Source organism: Nycticebus coucang, chromosome 7 (genome assembly GCF_027406575.1).
Source record: "Nycticebus coucang isolate mNycCou1 chromosome 7, mNycCou1.pri, whole genome shotgun sequence".
NCBI lineage: Eukaryota > Metazoa > Chordata > Mammalia > Primates > Lorisidae > Nycticebus > Nycticebus coucang.
The window spans coordinates 75,268,093-75,286,215 of record NC_069786.1 but is presented as its reverse complement, the minus strand read 5'-3'; the positions used below and the strand labels follow the sequence as shown (position 1 = coordinate 75,286,215).

The 18,123-nt window shown below is 38.8% G+C and overlaps 1 protein-coding gene across 1 annotated transcript in view; it reads left to right on the top strand.

The window, feature by feature from the left end:
* The window catches only part of TTN (titin), a 281,643-nt gene that overhangs the window by 195,317 nt on the left and 68,203 nt on the right, over window positions 1-18,123 (top strand). The window contains 29 exon segments of the mRNA XM_053597943.1: window positions 282-581; window positions 690-992; window positions 1,106-1,465; window positions 1,779-2,081; window positions 2,213-2,512; window positions 2,609-2,905; window positions 3,006-3,290; window positions 3,391-3,684; window positions 5,340-5,639; window positions 5,756-6,064; window positions 6,153-6,343; window positions 6,765-7,194; window positions 9,038-9,346; window positions 9,465-9,613; window positions 9,701-9,733; window positions 9,852-9,981; window positions 10,075-10,374; window positions 10,767-11,084; window positions 12,201-12,497; window positions 12,608-12,907; window positions 12,992-13,306; window positions 13,400-13,548; window positions 14,021-14,171; window positions 14,261-14,542; window positions 15,786-16,088; window positions 16,630-16,932; window positions 17,026-17,307; window positions 17,399-17,698; window positions 17,792-18,094. Of these exon segments, the coding sequence (XP_053453918.1) occupies window positions 282-581; window positions 690-992; window positions 1,106-1,465; window positions 1,779-2,081; window positions 2,213-2,512; window positions 2,609-2,905; window positions 3,006-3,290; window positions 3,391-3,684; window positions 5,340-5,639; window positions 5,756-6,064; window positions 6,153-6,343; window positions 6,765-7,194; window positions 9,038-9,346; window positions 9,465-9,613; window positions 9,701-9,733; window positions 9,852-9,981; window positions 10,075-10,374; window positions 10,767-11,084; window positions 12,201-12,497; window positions 12,608-12,907; window positions 12,992-13,306; window positions 13,400-13,548; window positions 14,021-14,171; window positions 14,261-14,542; window positions 15,786-16,088; window positions 16,630-16,932; window positions 17,026-17,307; window positions 17,399-17,698; window positions 17,792-18,094 (7,896 nt within the window).

The window sequence follows — 18,123 nt, the reverse complement described above, 5'->3', positions numbered from 1 at the left end:
TCCATAATGTTCTCAACCAGGGTTAGTAGCATTTTCTGCCCTACCCCTAAATGATGTTTGGAAATTTATGAAGGCATTTTGTTTGGAACAAAGACTGGAGTAGGGAGGTGCTGCTGACATTTAGCATTCTTGCAAGACAAGAATGCTAAATTCTCTGCTGGATGAGGGATACTACTGCACAGGAAAGATCCTACTCAAAATTGCAAATGGTCCCATTTAGAAATTATTAAAATACTGATTTTCAGTATTATAAAAATAATGGACAATTTTATTTGTACTAGGCTTACCTGGACCGTGTAAAGATATTAAAGCAAGTGATGTGACCAAGAGTTCCTGTAAATTAACCTGGGAACCTCCAGAATTTGATGGTGGAACCCCAATTCTTCATTATGTCCTGGAACGCAGAGAAGCTGGGAGGAGGACATATATACCAGTCATGTCCGGTGAGAACAAACTGTCTTGGACTGTGAAAGATCTCATACCAAATGGTGAATACTTCTTCCGTGTTAAAGCAGTCAACAAGATTGGTGGAGGCGAATATATTGAACTAAAAAATCCAGTCATTGCTCAAGATCCAAAGCGTAAGTTTGGGCATGGATGTACCAAGGCCAGGGATTAACATGCAACGTTTTTGTTTTAAGAAGATGGTTTTCCTGATATAAATACATTTTGTTGTTGTTGTTCTTCAGAACCCCCTGATCCACCTGTGGATGTTGAGGTCCATAATCCTACAGCTAAGGCAATGACAATTACATGGAAGCCGCCTTTGTATGATGGAGGGAGCAAGATAATGGGTTACATCATAGAAAAGATTGCTAAGGGTGAAGATACATGGAAGAGATGCAATGAGCACCTGGTACCAATTCTGACCTATACAGCGAAAGGACTTGAAGAGGGAAAGGAGTACCAATTCCGGGTGCGAGCAGAGAATGCTGCTGGGATTAGTGAACCTTCTCGGGCCACTCCTCCAACCAAAGCTGTAGATCCTATTGGTAAGTCTTGTTCGATGGGGTTGCCACTTTCCCTTTGTAACACAAATGAAAATAGTGTTTTGTCAGATGTTTTCATTAGAATTGAAAACAGTTACTGTTTTGGATCATTGCAGATGCCCCAAAAGTCATTCTGAGAACAAGCCTAGAAGTGAAACGAGGTGATGAAATAGCACTTGATGCCACTATTTCTGGATCACCCTATCCAACTATCACATGGATAAAGGATGAAAACATTATTACACCAGAGGAAATTAAGAAGCGAGCAGCACCCTTGGTTAGAAGGAAGAAGGGTGAAGCTGAAGAAGAACCATTTGTCCTGCCTCTGACACAGCGTTTGAGTATCAACAACAGTAAACAAGGAGAGTCTCAGCTCCGTGTCCGAGATTCCCTCCGACCTGACCATGGCCTCTATATGATCAAAGCTGAAAATGACCATGGTGTTGCAAAAGCTCCTTGTACTGTCAGCGTGTTAGGTAAATAGTTAAAACTACACTTTCCAATGGAAAAAAAATCTATATCAGTTTTAGAAAAACATGAAAATATGGAGTTTGGGGAAATGATGAAAGAAGTAGGAAATAGCTTCAGGAAACAGTCCTCAGTCACATTTTTTCTCCTGATAAAATAAGAATAAATCAGCTGGCCTTGCTACTTATTAGCTGATGTATCACAATGATAGACAGGTAGAAAAAAAACAGAAATCACATCAAAGGAATAACTAACATTAATGTTTTCCATAGCAAACATTTCCAAACAGATTTTTAATCGCTGTCTCTTTCGAAATATTAGATACACCAGGACCACCAATCAACTTTGTATTTGAAGATATTAGAAAGACCTCAGTCCTCTGTAAATGGGAACCACCCCTTGATGATGGTGGCAGTGAAATCATAAACTACACTTTGGAAAAGAAAGACAAGACAAAACCTGACTCAGAATGGATTGTTCTCACTTCAACACTTAGACATTGCAAATATTCGGTAACAAAACTGATTGAAGGAAAAGAGTACCTCTTCCGTGTAAGAGCTGAAAATAGGTTTGGGCCTGGACCACCATGTGTTTCCAAGCCATTGATAGCTAAAGACCCATTTGGTAAGTTTCCTTTAGCATCTAAATCTTTCCTTTTGGCCATATACTTTGTTATATACATCATCACAACTTGTAAAATTGAATTTTTATTTTGTATCAGGAAATTAATTCAAATATGTTACTCTTTTAATCAGAACCACCTGATGCACCTGATAAGCCAATTGTGGAAGATGTTACCAGCAACAGTATGCTAGTGACATGGAATGAACCCAAAGATAACGGAAGCCCCATCCTGGGTTACTGGCTTGAAAAACGTGAGGTTAATAGTACACATTGGTCTCGTGTCAACAAAAGCCTCCTGAATGCTTTGAAAACCAAGGTGGATGGCCTGTTAGAAGGGCTCACCTATGTCTTCAGAGTATGTGCTGAAAATGCAGCTGGACCCGGCAAGTTCAGCCCACCTTCAGATCCCAAAACAGCACGTGATCCAATCTGTAAGTAATTCCTTAAGGAGACAGTGGAATAGAGTAAGCTCCTGTACATTTTAAAGCCATCAGTGAGTTTGATTTGTGTACCTGCATTCATTCTAGCTCCACCTGGGCCACCAATCCCAAGAGTCGCTGACACAAGCTCCACAACTATTGACCTAGAATGGGAACCCCCAGCTTTCAATGGTGGTGGGGAAATTATCGGCTACTTTGTCGATAAGCAATTGGTTGGCACAAATGAATGGTCACGCTGCACAGAGAAGATGATCAAGGTCCGTCAGTACACGGTCAAAGAAATCCGAGAGGGTGCCGATTACAAACTCCGGGTGAGTGCTGTCAATGCGGCAGGTGAAGGACCACCTGGAGAAACACAACCTGTCACTGTGGCTGAACCACAAGGTACTTAAAAGTTACTTGAATAAAATCATGGTTATTTTCTCAGTATGGGACTATGTTTTCACCCTTCTTGGGCTAACGTATGACCATTCTTTTACAACAGAACCTCCAACTGTGGAACTGGATGTTTCTGTCAAGGCTGGAATACAAATAATGGCTGGGAAGACTCTTAGAATTCCAGCTGTGGTGACTGGTCGTCCTGTGCCCACAAGAGTATGGACGGTCGAAGAACGGGAGCTGGATAAAGAGCGTGTTGTAATAGAGAATGTTGGAACGAAATCTGAACTAATTATCAAGGATGCACTGAGAAAAGATCATGGCAGATACGTGATCACAGCTACTAATAGCTGTGGTTCCAAATTTGCAGCAGCCAGGGTAGAAGTTTTTGGTAAGGAAGGTGGCATGGATTTTCATAGTGTTTCCCCCAAATGATACTATCATACTGCATTAAGGGATTTTTTTTTTTTTGCCTTTGTTTTGTTTTTCAGATGTCCCCGGTCCAGTCCTTGACTTAAAACCTGTTGTAACAAACAGAAAGATGTGTCTGCTTAACTGGTCTGATCCAGAAGATGATGGTGGAAGTGAAATCACAGGCTTTATTATTGAGAGAAAAGATGCCAAGATGCACACTTGGAGACAACCGATAGAGACTGAGAGATCTAAATGTGACATCACAGGTCTTATTGAGGGACAAGAATATATGTTCCGAGTTATTGCCAAGAACAAGTTTGGCTGTGGCCCTCCTGTTGAAATAGGACCAATTCTTGCCGTTGATCCACTAGGTAAAAGAGGAGATTTTCACTGTGTTTATAAAATAAATAACTGTTTTGCTTTTGAGTACATTTCTTTACTGAGCTTATGGCTTCAAACTCCTAAAAGTCTCAATATCTATAGGTCTATAGTAACAAAAAATAATAATAATAAAGTAGCAACTTTAAAGACCCCACATTTGCTATAACTTCCATGTAAGTTTTGGTTCTATATAAATCATGCATGCTTTTGTGTACTGAAAAACTTGGATCTACTGGGCTTGATAATAACCTAGAAGTAGTTTAGAAGTATTCAGAGTTTCTTTTTTTTTTTTTTGGCCAGAGCTGGGTTTGAACCTGTCACCTCTGGCATATGGGGCCAGAGCCCTACTCCTTTGAGCTACAGAGTTTCTAATGGAATACACTGGAAAAGGTTTTTTTTAAATTTTAATGATTTACTAGTTAAAAAGAGCTCCCTATTTTGCCAAAAGATTACAAGGTAGATAATAGCTTTAGGATAAATGCCTTAGTCTCCCTCTACCCTCAAAAAATCCCCTCACTGGAAGGATAGCAAGACCTCAAACCAGAAGGAGCCACCAAAGAACAGAAGAGCACCCAGAGAAAAGCTCTCAAAACCAATTATGAAACACTAAAACCGCACACTGACATCCCATCTAAGAAACAAGGACTTTGAGGAAGACCCATCCCCGAAGAGACAGAAGTCATTCCTTCACCACCCCCTGAAAAATAAAAAGAAATTACTTCCAGACCAGGCATGGTGGCTCATACCTGTAATCTTCCCACTCTTGGAGGCTGACATGGGTGAATTGGTTGAACTCAGGAGTTTGAGACCAGCCTGAGCAAGAGGCAGACTCCATCTCTACTAAAAATAGAAAAACTAGCCAGGCATTGTGGCAGGCACCTGTAGTCCTACCTACTCGGCAGGCCGAGGAAAGGACTCAAAAGCCCAGAGTTGGAGGTTGCTGTGAGCTATGATGCCACAGCACCCTACCCAGGGCAACAGAGTGAGACTCTTTCACAAGAAAGGATAAAAAAAAGTCACTTGCTACACCACTGTTATAACTCATCTCAGAATGGCCACTATACGTCCAGCTGTGCCAGAGGCCTCAGAACAGAACTGGGCTTCCACTGCTTGCAGCTGCAGTAATAGCCAGCTAGACTGAACTGGGTCTAGTTTCACCACTCAAAGCTTACTTTCTTCATGCTGTCCTCTGGAACACAAAAGAGCAGCAGCATTACATAACGACCCTTTCCACCATATTTTAAACCCACACCAGGCAATATGACTCAAAGTGTGTTCAGTAGACACACCCACCATCTGTTAAAGAAAGAACTTTGCTTTCGGTCATTCAAAGCAACCTTCACAGACCTACTGCCCTAGTTCGTTAAAATTATAAGTTTTCCCAGTGACAGATTCTAAAATGCTAATGTGTCTCTTGCTTTATTTTTAATTAGCAATCTTGATTAAAAAATTGCTAAGAAAAATTCTGTTTACATGAATGCCTATCATTCTGGTAACTCAGATGCTTTAGGAAGGATTTTGAAGATGGATATAAGGTTAAGCCAAACAGAAGTTTGTATTTTACATAATTAAGTTGAAGTAAAATATTATTTATTACATACATATTTATCTCATGCTCATGATTTTAACTTGTCTCTGTCTAAAGGTCCCCCAACAGCTCCCGAGAGGCTCACATATACAGAAAGAACAAAGTCCACCATCACTTTAGACTGGAAAGAGCCCCGCAGTAATGGTGGCAGCCCCATCCAAGGATACATCATTGAAAAACGGCGTCATGACAAACCTGACTTTGAAAGAGTTAACACGCGACTCTGTCCCACCACATCTTTTCTGGTTGAAAATCTTGATGAACACCAAATGTATGAATTCCGTGTCAAAGCTGTCAATGCAATTGGTGAAAGTGAACCATCCCTGCCTCTTAATGTAGTCATACAAGATGATGAAGGTGTGAAATCTTAATGATTTTAACGTACTTTACAGTGCTGCCCTTATCCCATAAGTTCAAAAAAACAGCCTTAATGACTTTGCTATTTTTTTTTTCTCTTTCCTTTCCCTTTGCAGTGCCTCCTGCTATCAAGTTGCGTCTGACTGTTCGGGGAGATACTATCAAAGTCAAGGCAGGAGAGCCTGTCAACATCCCAGCAGATGTGACAGGCCTTCCAATGCCTAAGATTGAGTGGTCCAAGAATGACACTGTGATCGAAAAACCCACAGACGCACTTAAGATAACCAAGGAAGAAGTATCCCGAAGTGAGGCAAAGACTGAGCTCAGCATTCCCAAAGCAGTGCGGGAGGACAAAGGCATTTACACAGTTACTGCTTCCAATCGCCTGGGCTCAGTGTTCCGAAATGTTCACGTTGAAGTATATGGTAAATGACTTGCTTTCTTATATCAAAAAGACACCCATTGTCTGTTTAAGAATTGCCTTCTCAGTCTTCAATCTTGGTTCCTTTCTAGATCGCCCATCCCCACCTAGAAATCTTGCTGTTACTGACATTAAAGCTGAATCTTGCTACTTGACGTGGGATGCCCCCCTCGATAATGGTGGCAGTGAAATCACTCATTATGTCATTGACAAACGTGATGCAAGTAGGAAAAAGAGTGAATGGGAGGAAGTCACCAACACAGCTGTAGAGAGAAGATACGGGGTAAACTCTTCTACAAATATTTTCGTATCACATTAAAAGGACATAGCTCTGACCTGACACCATTTCAATATAACTTTGGAATTTAATAATTAGACTTACAAGCACACACACATAACTGTTATTTTGTTATTGTCGTGTTTAGCACCAGGCCCATCCGGCCACCTATTAAATACTATTTGATATGTGGGTAATCTCCATACTATACTATTTGATATATAACTAATCTGCTATTAGTTTTAATAAATTTATATATTCTTATTTTTAAAAGGCTTTCTCCTTTACTTTGTCTTCCCCTGTTTTCGGTCTATATATTTATTTCTTCTTATAGTTATCCCTTCCAAAATAAGTTGAGTTTTTAAATGAATGAAAATCAACCTAAGTATATTCTTTTTTAAGAAATGTCTTTCCATCTAATTTCTAGATCTGGAAACTTATCCCCAATGGTCAATATGAGTTCCGAGTCAGGGCAGTGAATAAATACGGAATCAGTGATGACTGCAAATCAGATAAAGTGATCATTCAAGATCCTTATCGCCTTCCTGGACCTCCAGGAAAACCAAAAGTTTTGGAGCGCACCAAAGGATCAATGCTAGTGAGCTGGACTCCTCCTTTGGACAATGGTGGCTCTCCAATTACTGGCTACTGGCTGGAGAAAAGAGAAGAGGGAAGCCCCTACTGGTCACGTGTCAGCCGAGCACCAATAACCAAAGTGGGACTGAAAACTGTGGAATTTAATGTTCCTCGTTTGGTTGAAGGCGTTAAATACCAATTCAGAGCCATGGCAATAAATGCTGCAGGAATTGGTCCTCCCAGTGAACCATCAGATCCAGCTATTGCAGGAGATCCCATATGTAAGTATGCTTCCATTTCTGGGACTCAATTCTAGAGGGCCAAGTCATTAAACGGGCAATTCTGCTCTTAATTTTTTTTTTTTTTTTGTAGAGACAGAGTCTCACTGTACCACCCTAGGTAGAGTGCCATGACGTCACACGGCTCACAGCAACCTCTAACTCTCGGGCTTACGCGATTCTCTTGCCTCAGCCTCCCAAGCAGCTGGGACTACAGGCACCCGCCACAACGCCCAGCTATTTTTTTGTTGCAGTTTGACTGGGGCCGGGTCTAAACCCGCCACCCTCGGCATACAGGGCCGGCGCCCTACTCACTGAGCCACAGGCGCTGCCCTGCTCTTAAATTTCTTATATGTTTCTGTGCCAAATTATTTTATTTACTAAAGTAAAAACGCTCATATCCACATAGAGTATCAGAAATACATGTGTGTACATGTGTATGTGCATATATATATACATATACACACGTACATATACATAAACCCATGCATAAAAATCATACATTTCTTAAACTCTTGAATTAAACCTAGTATTTAATGAGGAATCACATTTATAAAGACCTGAACTATATAAATTCCTCTCTGCTCTGATACTTTAAATAAATTTCTATTTCATTAAATACTGTGGAAATTCTCTCTCCCACTTAACAGTCAGACCCTCCAGTAAGGAATTCAATGAAAAACAAAATATTGTTAGCTTTTCAATAATATTATTGAACAAAAATAGAAGTTTCCCAGGAATAGTCAATAAGGTCAAAAAAAGAGAATTCTTACGAAAGATGAGCAGATCAGTTCAAAAATTAAAATACTGCAGCTTTAACAATGCTATTTTCTATGTAACAACTGATTAAATTCTCTGCAGAAGAAAAATTCAAATATTAATTTAAAAGAAAATACACTTAATTGCTATATGGACCATATATATACATTTTATATATTTACATACATTTATATATTTATAGATATAAAATGAGATAGTCATTCATTTGCAAACTAGTATTGAACATGTGATATTAACAAGGTTCTATACTAAAACTGGAGGGGGAAAAGTTAAGATAAAAAGACAAATGGAGTAAAAAAATTATAAAGTATTCTCAGAAACGTAAAGGATTGTTATGTGGTTATTATAGACATTGATCCTGCCCTTAAAAAGCATTAAGATTAGTTTGTGTTCAAAGGTTAACAAGCTTTCAAATTTTCATATTATGGTAAATTAAATTACATTTCCAGGAAAGAATACAGTAGAATTGTGGGCGGCCCCTGTGGCTCAGTGGGTAGGGCGCCAGCCCCATATACCAAGGGTGGTGGGTTCGAACTCGGCCCCAGCCAAACTGCAACAAACAACAACAAAAAACAGCTGATCATTGTAGGGAGTGCCTGTAGTCCCAGCTACTTGGTGAGGCAAGAGAATCGCTGAAGCCCAGGAGTTGGAGGTTGCTGTGAGCTGTGATGTCACAGCACTCTACCCAGGGCAATAAAGTGAGACTCTGTCTAAAAAAAAAGAACATAGTAGAATTGCTTCAAAGGGATGTCCTCAGTAAAATAGCTTTTCACCAATCATGTATAAACAGAATGCAAATCTAGCTAGAGACAGAAGTAGTCTTTCTGTTCCCAGTTAGGTGTTTGCTTTCTCTGTTTTTTCCACTAATACTAAAGGAAAATAGACTATTTCCTTTATTTGTCTTCTCTAGAAGGTAATTTATTTCCTTTTAGCATTCCTGTTTTAATATTTTAATAGCTTAAAAATGTTATGTGATCATGTGTAGTGAAAGATTCTTATGGTGTATAAATCTAGCATTCCATCACTTCAATCTTCAAACTTTGATGTTTCTTTTTCTTTCTATTAGGTCCACCTGGGCCACCTTCTTGCCCAGAAGTTAAAGATAAAACCAAGTCAAGCATCTCACTAGGATGGAAACCTCCAGCCAAAGATGGTGGCAGTCCCATCAAAGGATACATTGTAGAGATGCAAGAGGAAGGCAGTAGTGACTGGAAAAGAGTCAATGAACCAGACAAACTTATAACTGCCTGTGAGTGTGTGGTGCCTAATCTCAAAGAACTCAGGAAGTACAGATTCAGAGTGAAAGCTGTCAATGAAGCTGGAGAATCTGAACCAAGTGATACAACTGGGGAGATCCCTGCCACTGATATTCAAGGTACTAATCAATTTGCAGTTTTGTCTTTTGATCTTATTGTGGATTTACTGAAGATACATGGATTACTTTTTTTGACAAATGTGAGCTAAATTCTGTTATGTTATTCATTGTATTACAGAGGAACCAGAAGTTTTCATTGACATTGGAGCACAAGACTGTTTGGTTTGTAAAGCTGGGTCAGAGATTAAGATTCCTGCTGTCATCAAGGGACGCCCAACACCAAAATCATCTTGGGAATTTGATGGAAAGGCAAAGAAGGTCATGAAGGTAAGAAAATTATAATTCTTCTGTGTCTCCCATTGAATCACTATAAGGAGTAATTAGACAACAACTGACTATCTTCTTTTCTAATAGGATGGAATTCATGACATACCTGAAGAAGCAAAGGTAAAAAATAAATGAAATAATTCAGAATGTGGTTGACTTCAGTCCTTCAACTCATTCACTACTTCAAATTCAATACTTCACTTTCACTCAGTATATGACTATTGTGTTCTTTCTATAGGTGGAAACTGCTGACAACTCCTCAATAATTGTAATTCCCGAGTGCAAACGATCTCATTCAGGCAAATACAGCATCACAGCCAAGAATAAAGCAGGACAAAAGACTGCAAATTGCAGAGTTAAAGTGATGGGTGAGAAAGAATTTAAAAGTTGCAATAGAATAAGAACAAATTATTTTTAAACATTTAAGGAACATTGTTGATATTGTGATTTGTACCCAACAGATGTACCAGGCCCACCTAAAGATCTGAAGGTCAGTGATATCACAAGGGGTAGTTGCAGACTTTCCTGGAAGATGCCAGATGATGATGGAGGAGACAGGATCAAAGGCTATGTTATCGAGAAGAAGACTATTGATGGGAAAGCCTGGACTAAAGTCAATCCAAACTGTGGAAGCACCACATTTGTAGTGCCTGATCTCATCTCCGAACAACAGTATTTCTTCCGCGTGCGAGCAGAAAACCGTTTTGGTATCGGGCCACCTGTGGAAACCATCCAGAGGACCACTGCCAGAGATCCAATATGTGAGTTTTAAAATCTGAATTTAATTTGCATTTCTCTGATGATTAAAGATGATGAGCATTTTTTCATATGTCTGAAGGCCGTGCGCCTGTCTTCTTCAGAGAAGTTTCTCTTCAAATCCCTTGCCCAGCCTGCGATGGGATCCCTTGTTTTTTTCTTGCTGATGCGTTTGAGTTCTCTGTGGTTTATGAAGTGAGTGTATGATGCCCCATAATCATATCATTGTATACAGTTATGATTTAATAAAAAAATTAAAAAAATAAAAAAAATAAATAAAATTATGATCAGCAAAAAAAAAAATAAATAAAATAAAATCTGAATTTAAAATACCTTCTCAAAATTGACCGATGTTGTTCTAAGCAATGTTTAACACTTCCTTTAACTGTTTTTAAAGTTCCTCCTGATCCTCCTATTAAACTCAAGATTGGCCTAATAACAAAAGACACAGTACACCTGTCATGGAAACCCCCAAAGAATGATGGGGGCTCCCCTGTCACCCACTATATTGTTGAGTGCCTTGCATGGGATCCTACTGGGAAAAAGAAGGAAGCATGGAAACAGTGCAATAAGCGTGACGTGGAGGATCTGCAGTTCACCGTGGAAGACCTTGTAGAGGGTGGAGAGTATGAATTCAGAGTCAAAGCCGTCAACGCTGCAGGAGTCAGTAAACCTTCAGCCACTGTGGGCCCTGTGACTGTCAAAGACCAGACATGTACGTACCACCCTGTAGATAAAGAATGGCTTCTTTATAGCTGCCTTCCTAGATATTTAATAATAGTCCAAAATTAAAAGAGATGTAGCTGTACGTAGGGAAGCTACCATGGGTTGAGTGGATATCACTCAATTAATTCATTCCCTCGGTGTCCACAGAATTATCATATTTTCTTACAGGGTCCTTTTTTCTATTAAAGGAGAGAAAATGTTTGTGCTTTATATCATTACTGTAATTTTCTCCACAGCAGGCTGTTTTATTTATTTATAAAGTTAAAGCAATCCTCTGCAGGCTCCTCCAAAGGGGCAGAAAGTAACTAGTCATTTGCTTAGCAACTGCTATACCCATTTGTCTTCACAATCAAGTTTCTTTTTCTCTACTTGAGAAAAAGATACATTCATTGTCATAGATAAAGTACAAGTATGGTAATACTTTTTCCTCTAATTGTAGTATATCACTTCTTCTGTGCATTTGTTCAGTTATTTCCTTTTCATTTAAGAGGAATGTAGTCACCACCTTCTTTGCATAAGTCTCATAAAAATTAGTGGGAAATGGAAAATTTCTTTGCCTCTATTAATAGTTTTATTTCTTTTTTTTTTTTTTCCTCTTTGCAGTTTTTGGCCAGGGCTGGGTTTGAACCCACCACCTCTAGCATATGGGGCTGGCGCCCTACTCTGTTGAGCCACAGGCACCACCAATAGTTTTATTTCTTAAAAGGGGAGTTCACCTTGGAGTGAACATTGTGGGTGCCTTATTTTAATATTTCTGCATAAATATTAAAGGGAATACCAAGACAAATCTCGGTCTAACCTACAACAGTCATTATTTCTCTGTGCCCCTTTGTCAGAATATGCACTTGCATGATGATACCAAATAAGAGAGAGGCAATAGTTAATATATAGCCACAACTATTTGGTGGTAGATCCACTAAAAAAGATGGTGACCACATGTGCTGGCTCATCAAACTAATGTGATCATTTTACAGACAGACCCATTCTTTATATTGGGTTGTGCTACAGAGTCTGACTATCATACAACTAACCAGCTTTATAGTCACTGTCCTATCCGGTAGTGCTTTTTGCTTCTAATGACAACTTTTGTTTTTTAAACATCTAGGCCCACCATCAATCGAACTAAAAGAATTCATGGAGGTTGAAGAAGGAACTGATGTTAACATTGTGGCCAAAATTAAAGGTGTGCCATTCCCAACATTAACCTGGTTTAAAGCTCCTCCAAGGAAGCCTGATAACAAAGAACCTGTTGTCTATGACACCCATGTCAACAAACTGGTGGTGGATGATACTTGCACTTTAGTTATTCCACAGTCTCGCAGGAGTGACACTGGCTTATACAGCATCACAGCTGTAAATAATCTGGGAACAGCATCAAAGGAGATGAGACTGAATGTCCTTGGTAAAAACTGCATGATTTGGTTGAAACTATATGCTTTTTTTTTTCTATAAATATTATTTGGCTTTAAAATCATCCAGATAACAAAGTGTTCCTTCCTCAAACTATTTTAGGTCGTCCTGGCCCTCCAATAGGACCCATAAAGTTTGAATCTATTTCAGCAGAGCAAATGACATTATCTTGGCTTCCACCTAAAGATGACGGTGGGTCTAAGATTACAAACTATGTAATTGAGAAAAGAGAAGCTAACAGGAAGACATGGGTACGTGTCTCCAGTGAACCTAAAGAGTGCACGTATACAATTCCTAAATTGCTAGAAGGCCATGAATATGTATTCCGAATCATGGCCCAGAATAAATATGGCATCGGAGAGCCTCTTGACAGTGAACCTGAAACAGCAAGGAACCTCTTCTGTAAGTAGGACACTTTCACCTACAAAGCCATTCTTACCTGTTTTGTTCTTAATTTCTGATACATCAATGTGACTCTGTTCACAGCTGTCCCTGGAGCACCAGATAAACCAACAGTTAGCAGTGTGACTCGTGACTCTATGACTGTCAACTGGGAAGAGCCAGAATATGATGGAGGCTCTCCTGTGACAGGATACTGGCTAGAAATGAAAGACACCACTTCCAAGAGATGGAAGAGGGTTAACCGAGATCCTATTAAAGCTATGACTTTGGGTGTTTCTTACAAAGTGACCGGCCTTATCGAAGGTTCTGACTATCAATTCCGGGTGTATGCAATCAATGCTGCTGGTGTGGGTCCAGCAAGTCTGCCATCAGACCCAGTGACTGCTAGAGATCCAATTGGTAAACCTTGAAATGACTCCTTTTTCTTTCATCTTATTTTCAAAAAGTCCCATAGGAAAGTCAAGAATACTAATGTATACTGATTCTTTCTAGCACCTCCTGGTCCTCCCTTCCCCAAAGTTACGGATTGGACTAAATCATCTGTGGATCTAGAGTGGTCTCCCCCACTAAAAGATGGTGGATCCAAAGTAACTGGATACATCGTTGAATATAAAGAAGAAGGAAAAGATGAATGGGAAAAGGTAGCTAAAAGTTGGCATTAAGGAATGCATTATGAATAAACTAAAAATATAGTAGTTATTCTCAGTCCCATCAACTTTTATCTGTACTTTTTGGGTTGTTAAATAAGAAAAATGAAATAATTATAACTGATAATCCAAATATCTGTTAATTTTAAAAATCTAATCAAAAGTTAACTCATCTTGATTTATCTTTTGGTTAACTAACTTATCTTTTGGTTATAAACCCTGAAAAAGTAGAACAAATGAACAATACAGTTTCCTCAATCATTTGACGATAATTTTTAAAGCACAATTGTTGGCAAATTATTCCATTCAGTGTGACCGGTAGTATCTGATCCCTGAGACCTAAACTGGCAATACGTTTCCCAAAGCAAATAGTTAAATAGGCTGCTGGTTATGCTTTAAAAATCCATTAAAGCAAGAGGCTATAAGGAACCATCCTAATTATAAAATGTTTTTGATTTTTATCCAGGGTAAAGATAAAGAAGTGAGAGGAACAAAACTTGTTGTGACAGGATTAAAAGAAGGAGCTTTCTACAAATTTAGAGTTAGAGCTGTCAACATTGCAGGCATTGGAGAACCTGGAGAAGTCACGGATATCATTGAAATGAAGGACAGAATTGGTAATTATTAATACTTCTGTTATTTAATCAGTTTTTATCTTTCAGATGGAAAATGAAAATCACATTTATAATTTTCAATTATTTCCCAGTGTCACCTGACCTTCAGTTAGATGCCAGCGTCAGAGACAGAATTGTGGTCCATGCTGGAGGAGTGATCAGAATCATTGCCTATGTATCTGGAAAGCCTCCTCCAACAGTCACCTGGAACATGAATGAAAGAGCCTTACCTCAAGAAGCCACCATTGAGACCACAGCCATAAGCTCATCCATGGTCATCAAGAACTGCCAGAGGAGCCATCAAGGTGTCTACTCTCTTCTTGCCAAAAATGCAGGGGGAGAAAGAAAGAAGACAATCATTGTTGATGTCTTAGGTAAATACATTCAATTTGTCCATACAACTTTTTAAACCAGCATTTTTATTACATTTACAACCGGGCTGTTGTATTAATAATTGTAATGAAACTATATTACAGACATTTTAGAAAATAAGAAAAATCACCCACAATCCCTTTGACCATTATTAGAATTATTTTAATTTCCTTATCCTGTGTACATTCTAGATGGTTGTAGTCTTGCTATAAATAAAGTTTTGTATTCCACTTTCTTATAAAACCTGCCCCATAAACATCTATTATGTTATTATACATATAGTCTTCATAAAAGCAACTTCCCTGCAAATGTACATGAAATGTCTTAACAATTTGCCAGTCTCGGCAACTTTTACATCACGAGACTTTATCCCTGTTGCTAATTATTATATTAATTCAAAAACCCCTTTGAAGGGCTTCAGTATTATACTCGAAGAAAAGCATCATATTTAGCTGTCAGTATTGCATTTCTCATCACTAAATATAGAGTTGAACTCTACAGGCTTTTTCATGCCTCTTTTTGGCTGTTTTGGACCAGGGCTTTGCTCAGAAAACAAAACCCTCCTAAGCAGCACTCTCTCTAAGCACATGTCCAGGCACAGTGACACTCCAGCCACAGTTTTTATGTGAAAATAGCCAGATGTCCATTGAACATAACTAATGTAAGACTGGCATAAGAAAAAATATTTCATTGAGCAATAGTCCTATAAGGTTAGGTTAGTCACAAGCATCTTAACACCCTTTTACCTAACAGCTATTACTTTAGGCTGAGAACTAGTGCATTTCCATGTTCAGTTTCCAACCCCCTCAAAGTCATTTGCAATGTGAGGTCTTATGTGCTGCTCATTGATTGGTCATATTGGAAAAATAGTCTCTCTCCCTCATTTCCCCTTGGGGAAGAAAGTGGACACAGAAGTGACCATGCCTCCCTCACCCACCCCCTGTCTCCCTCTGTGTGTTCACCTCCCATCAGCAACCTCCTATCCAACTCAGAAATCATTTTTTAACAGCATTTTAGTCTCCCTTCAGTTTCTACTATAACCATGGCAACCAATGACTGTTACAAACCTATGTCACATAAAAATGTACTTGAACATACATAGTGGGAGGGCTCAACTAATAGACACAAAACCTGATTTTATTTATAACAACATTTTTTGTCTCTCTTTAAAAAAATAAAGGATAATAAATGTTGAACACTATAATTCATCGAAGACAATGTGAAATCTTGTCCCCTTATTTCCAGATGTGCCAGGTCCTGTTGGAGTACCATTCCTAGCTCACAACCTAACCAATGACTCCTGCAAACTGACATGGTTTTCGCCAGAAGATGATGGAGGCTCTCCAATCACCAACTATGTTATTGAAAAGCGGGAATCTGACCGCAGAGCATGGACCCCAGTAACATACACAGTTACTCGACAAAATGCTACTGTCCAGGGTCTCATTCAAGGAAAAGCCTACTTTTTCCGAATTGCAGCTGAAAACAGTATCGGCATGGGCCCATTTACTGAGACATCAGAAGCACTTGTTATCAGAGATCCAATAAGTAAGTATAATTTGAAATAATTTTATGCTTAATCACTTCTTCACTCATTTAATAAAAGACTATTGTGACAAAATATGTGCATACATGCCATACATTTCATTCATTTGACAAGTAGTTTAGATAATTACTGCATATATGATTTCAGAGAATTTGAACAGTGATTGTGAAAGAGTTTTTAAGAATACAAATGATTGATCAAATTCCTTCCACATATGCTATGCTGATTTTTTAAATTTCCCATCTATGTAGAAACTTATATTTTCCTACCTCTAAAACTACTAGCTCTGGAGACCTCTCCTAAATTATTTAGCCTCAGTGAAATTTTCTTTCCTCATCTGTCAAATGAAGAAATTAGATTGTGTTGGCTCCTTTTTAACTCTAATAATTCTTTGATTAATGTAATGTTTAAATGCAATCCAATGATGCAATCTAATAATTCTGTGATTAATGTATTGTATAAATGCAATCCAAAGAAAGGAGAATTTACTACGATCTGTATTCATAATGTAACACTTTTTTCACTATAATTCTGTATTTGCAGCTGTACCAGAGCGTCCTGAAGACCTAGAAGTCAAGGAAGTGACTAAAGATTCTGTATCTTTGACTTGGAATCCTCCTAAGTATGATGGTGGATCCGAAATTATTAACTATGTCCTAGAAAGCCGGCTCATTGGAACTGAAAAGTTCCACAAAGTTACAAAGGACAACTTGCTTAGCAGAAAATACACTGTTAAAGGCTTAAAAGAAGGTGATACATATGAATACCGTGTCAGTGCTGTCAACATTGTTGGACAAGGCAAACCGTCATTTTGCACCAAGCCAATCACTTGCAAGGATGAGCTGGGTATGTGTTTACTACAGTTTATACTTTGAAAACTTGTCCATTCATTATAAGACATCAGTAAAAATTATTTGCCTTTATAATTATACATTTTAGCTCCCCCAACACTTGACCTGGACTTCAGAGATAAGCTCACAGTTCGAGTTGGCGAAGCTTTTGCTCTCACTGGCCGTTACTCAGGCAAACCAAAGCCTAAGGTTTCCTGGTTCAAAGATGAAGCTGATATACTAGAAGATGATCGCACTCACATAAAGACTACTCCGACAACACTTGCTCTAGAGAAGATCAAGGCCAAACGTTCAGATTCTGGCAAATACTGTGTGGTTGTGGAGAATAGCACAGGCTGTAGGAAAGGTTTATGTCAAGTTAATGTCGTTGGTAAGTATTATATAGCAAGAAGAATATACCTTCTGTTCTTTTAAAAGAAGAAGAGGAAATAACATTTTGTGCCATGATATTTTTTTTGCAGACCGTCCTGGACCACCAGTAGGACCAGTTATTTTTGATGAAGTGACCAAAGAATACATGGTTATCTCCTGGAAGCCCCCTCTGGATGATGGAGGCAGTGAAATTACCAATTACATTATTGAGAAGAAGGAGTTGGGTAAAGACATTTGGATGCCTGTGACATCTGCAAGTGCTAAGACAACATGCAAAGTTCCTAAACTGCTTGAAGGAAAAGATTATATTTTCCGGATACATGCTGAAAATCTGTATGGAATAAGTGACCCTCTGGTGTCTGATTCGATGAAAGCCAAAGATCGTTTCAGTATGCATTATGTTCTTTTTTAGTGATTTAATGTTTCATATAGTTAATGGGAAGAATTAAATTTCTAACACATTTTACTAACATTTGTCATAGGGGTTCCTGATGCGCCTGATCAACCAATTGTTACGGAAGTTACCAAAGACTCTGCGTTAGTGACCTGGAACAAGCCACATGATGGAGGAAAGCCCATCACTAACTACATCCTAGAAAAGAGGGAAACTATGTCCAAACGATGGGCTAGAGTTACTAAAGACCCTATCCATCCATACACTAAATTTAGGGTTCCTGATCTTCTAGAAGGATGTCAGTATGAATTCCGGGTTTCTGCAGAAAATGAAATTGGGATTGGAGATCCAAGTCCACCATCGAAACCAGTCTTTGCCAAAGATCCAATTGGTATAATATTGACACCTTCAGTCAGTTTT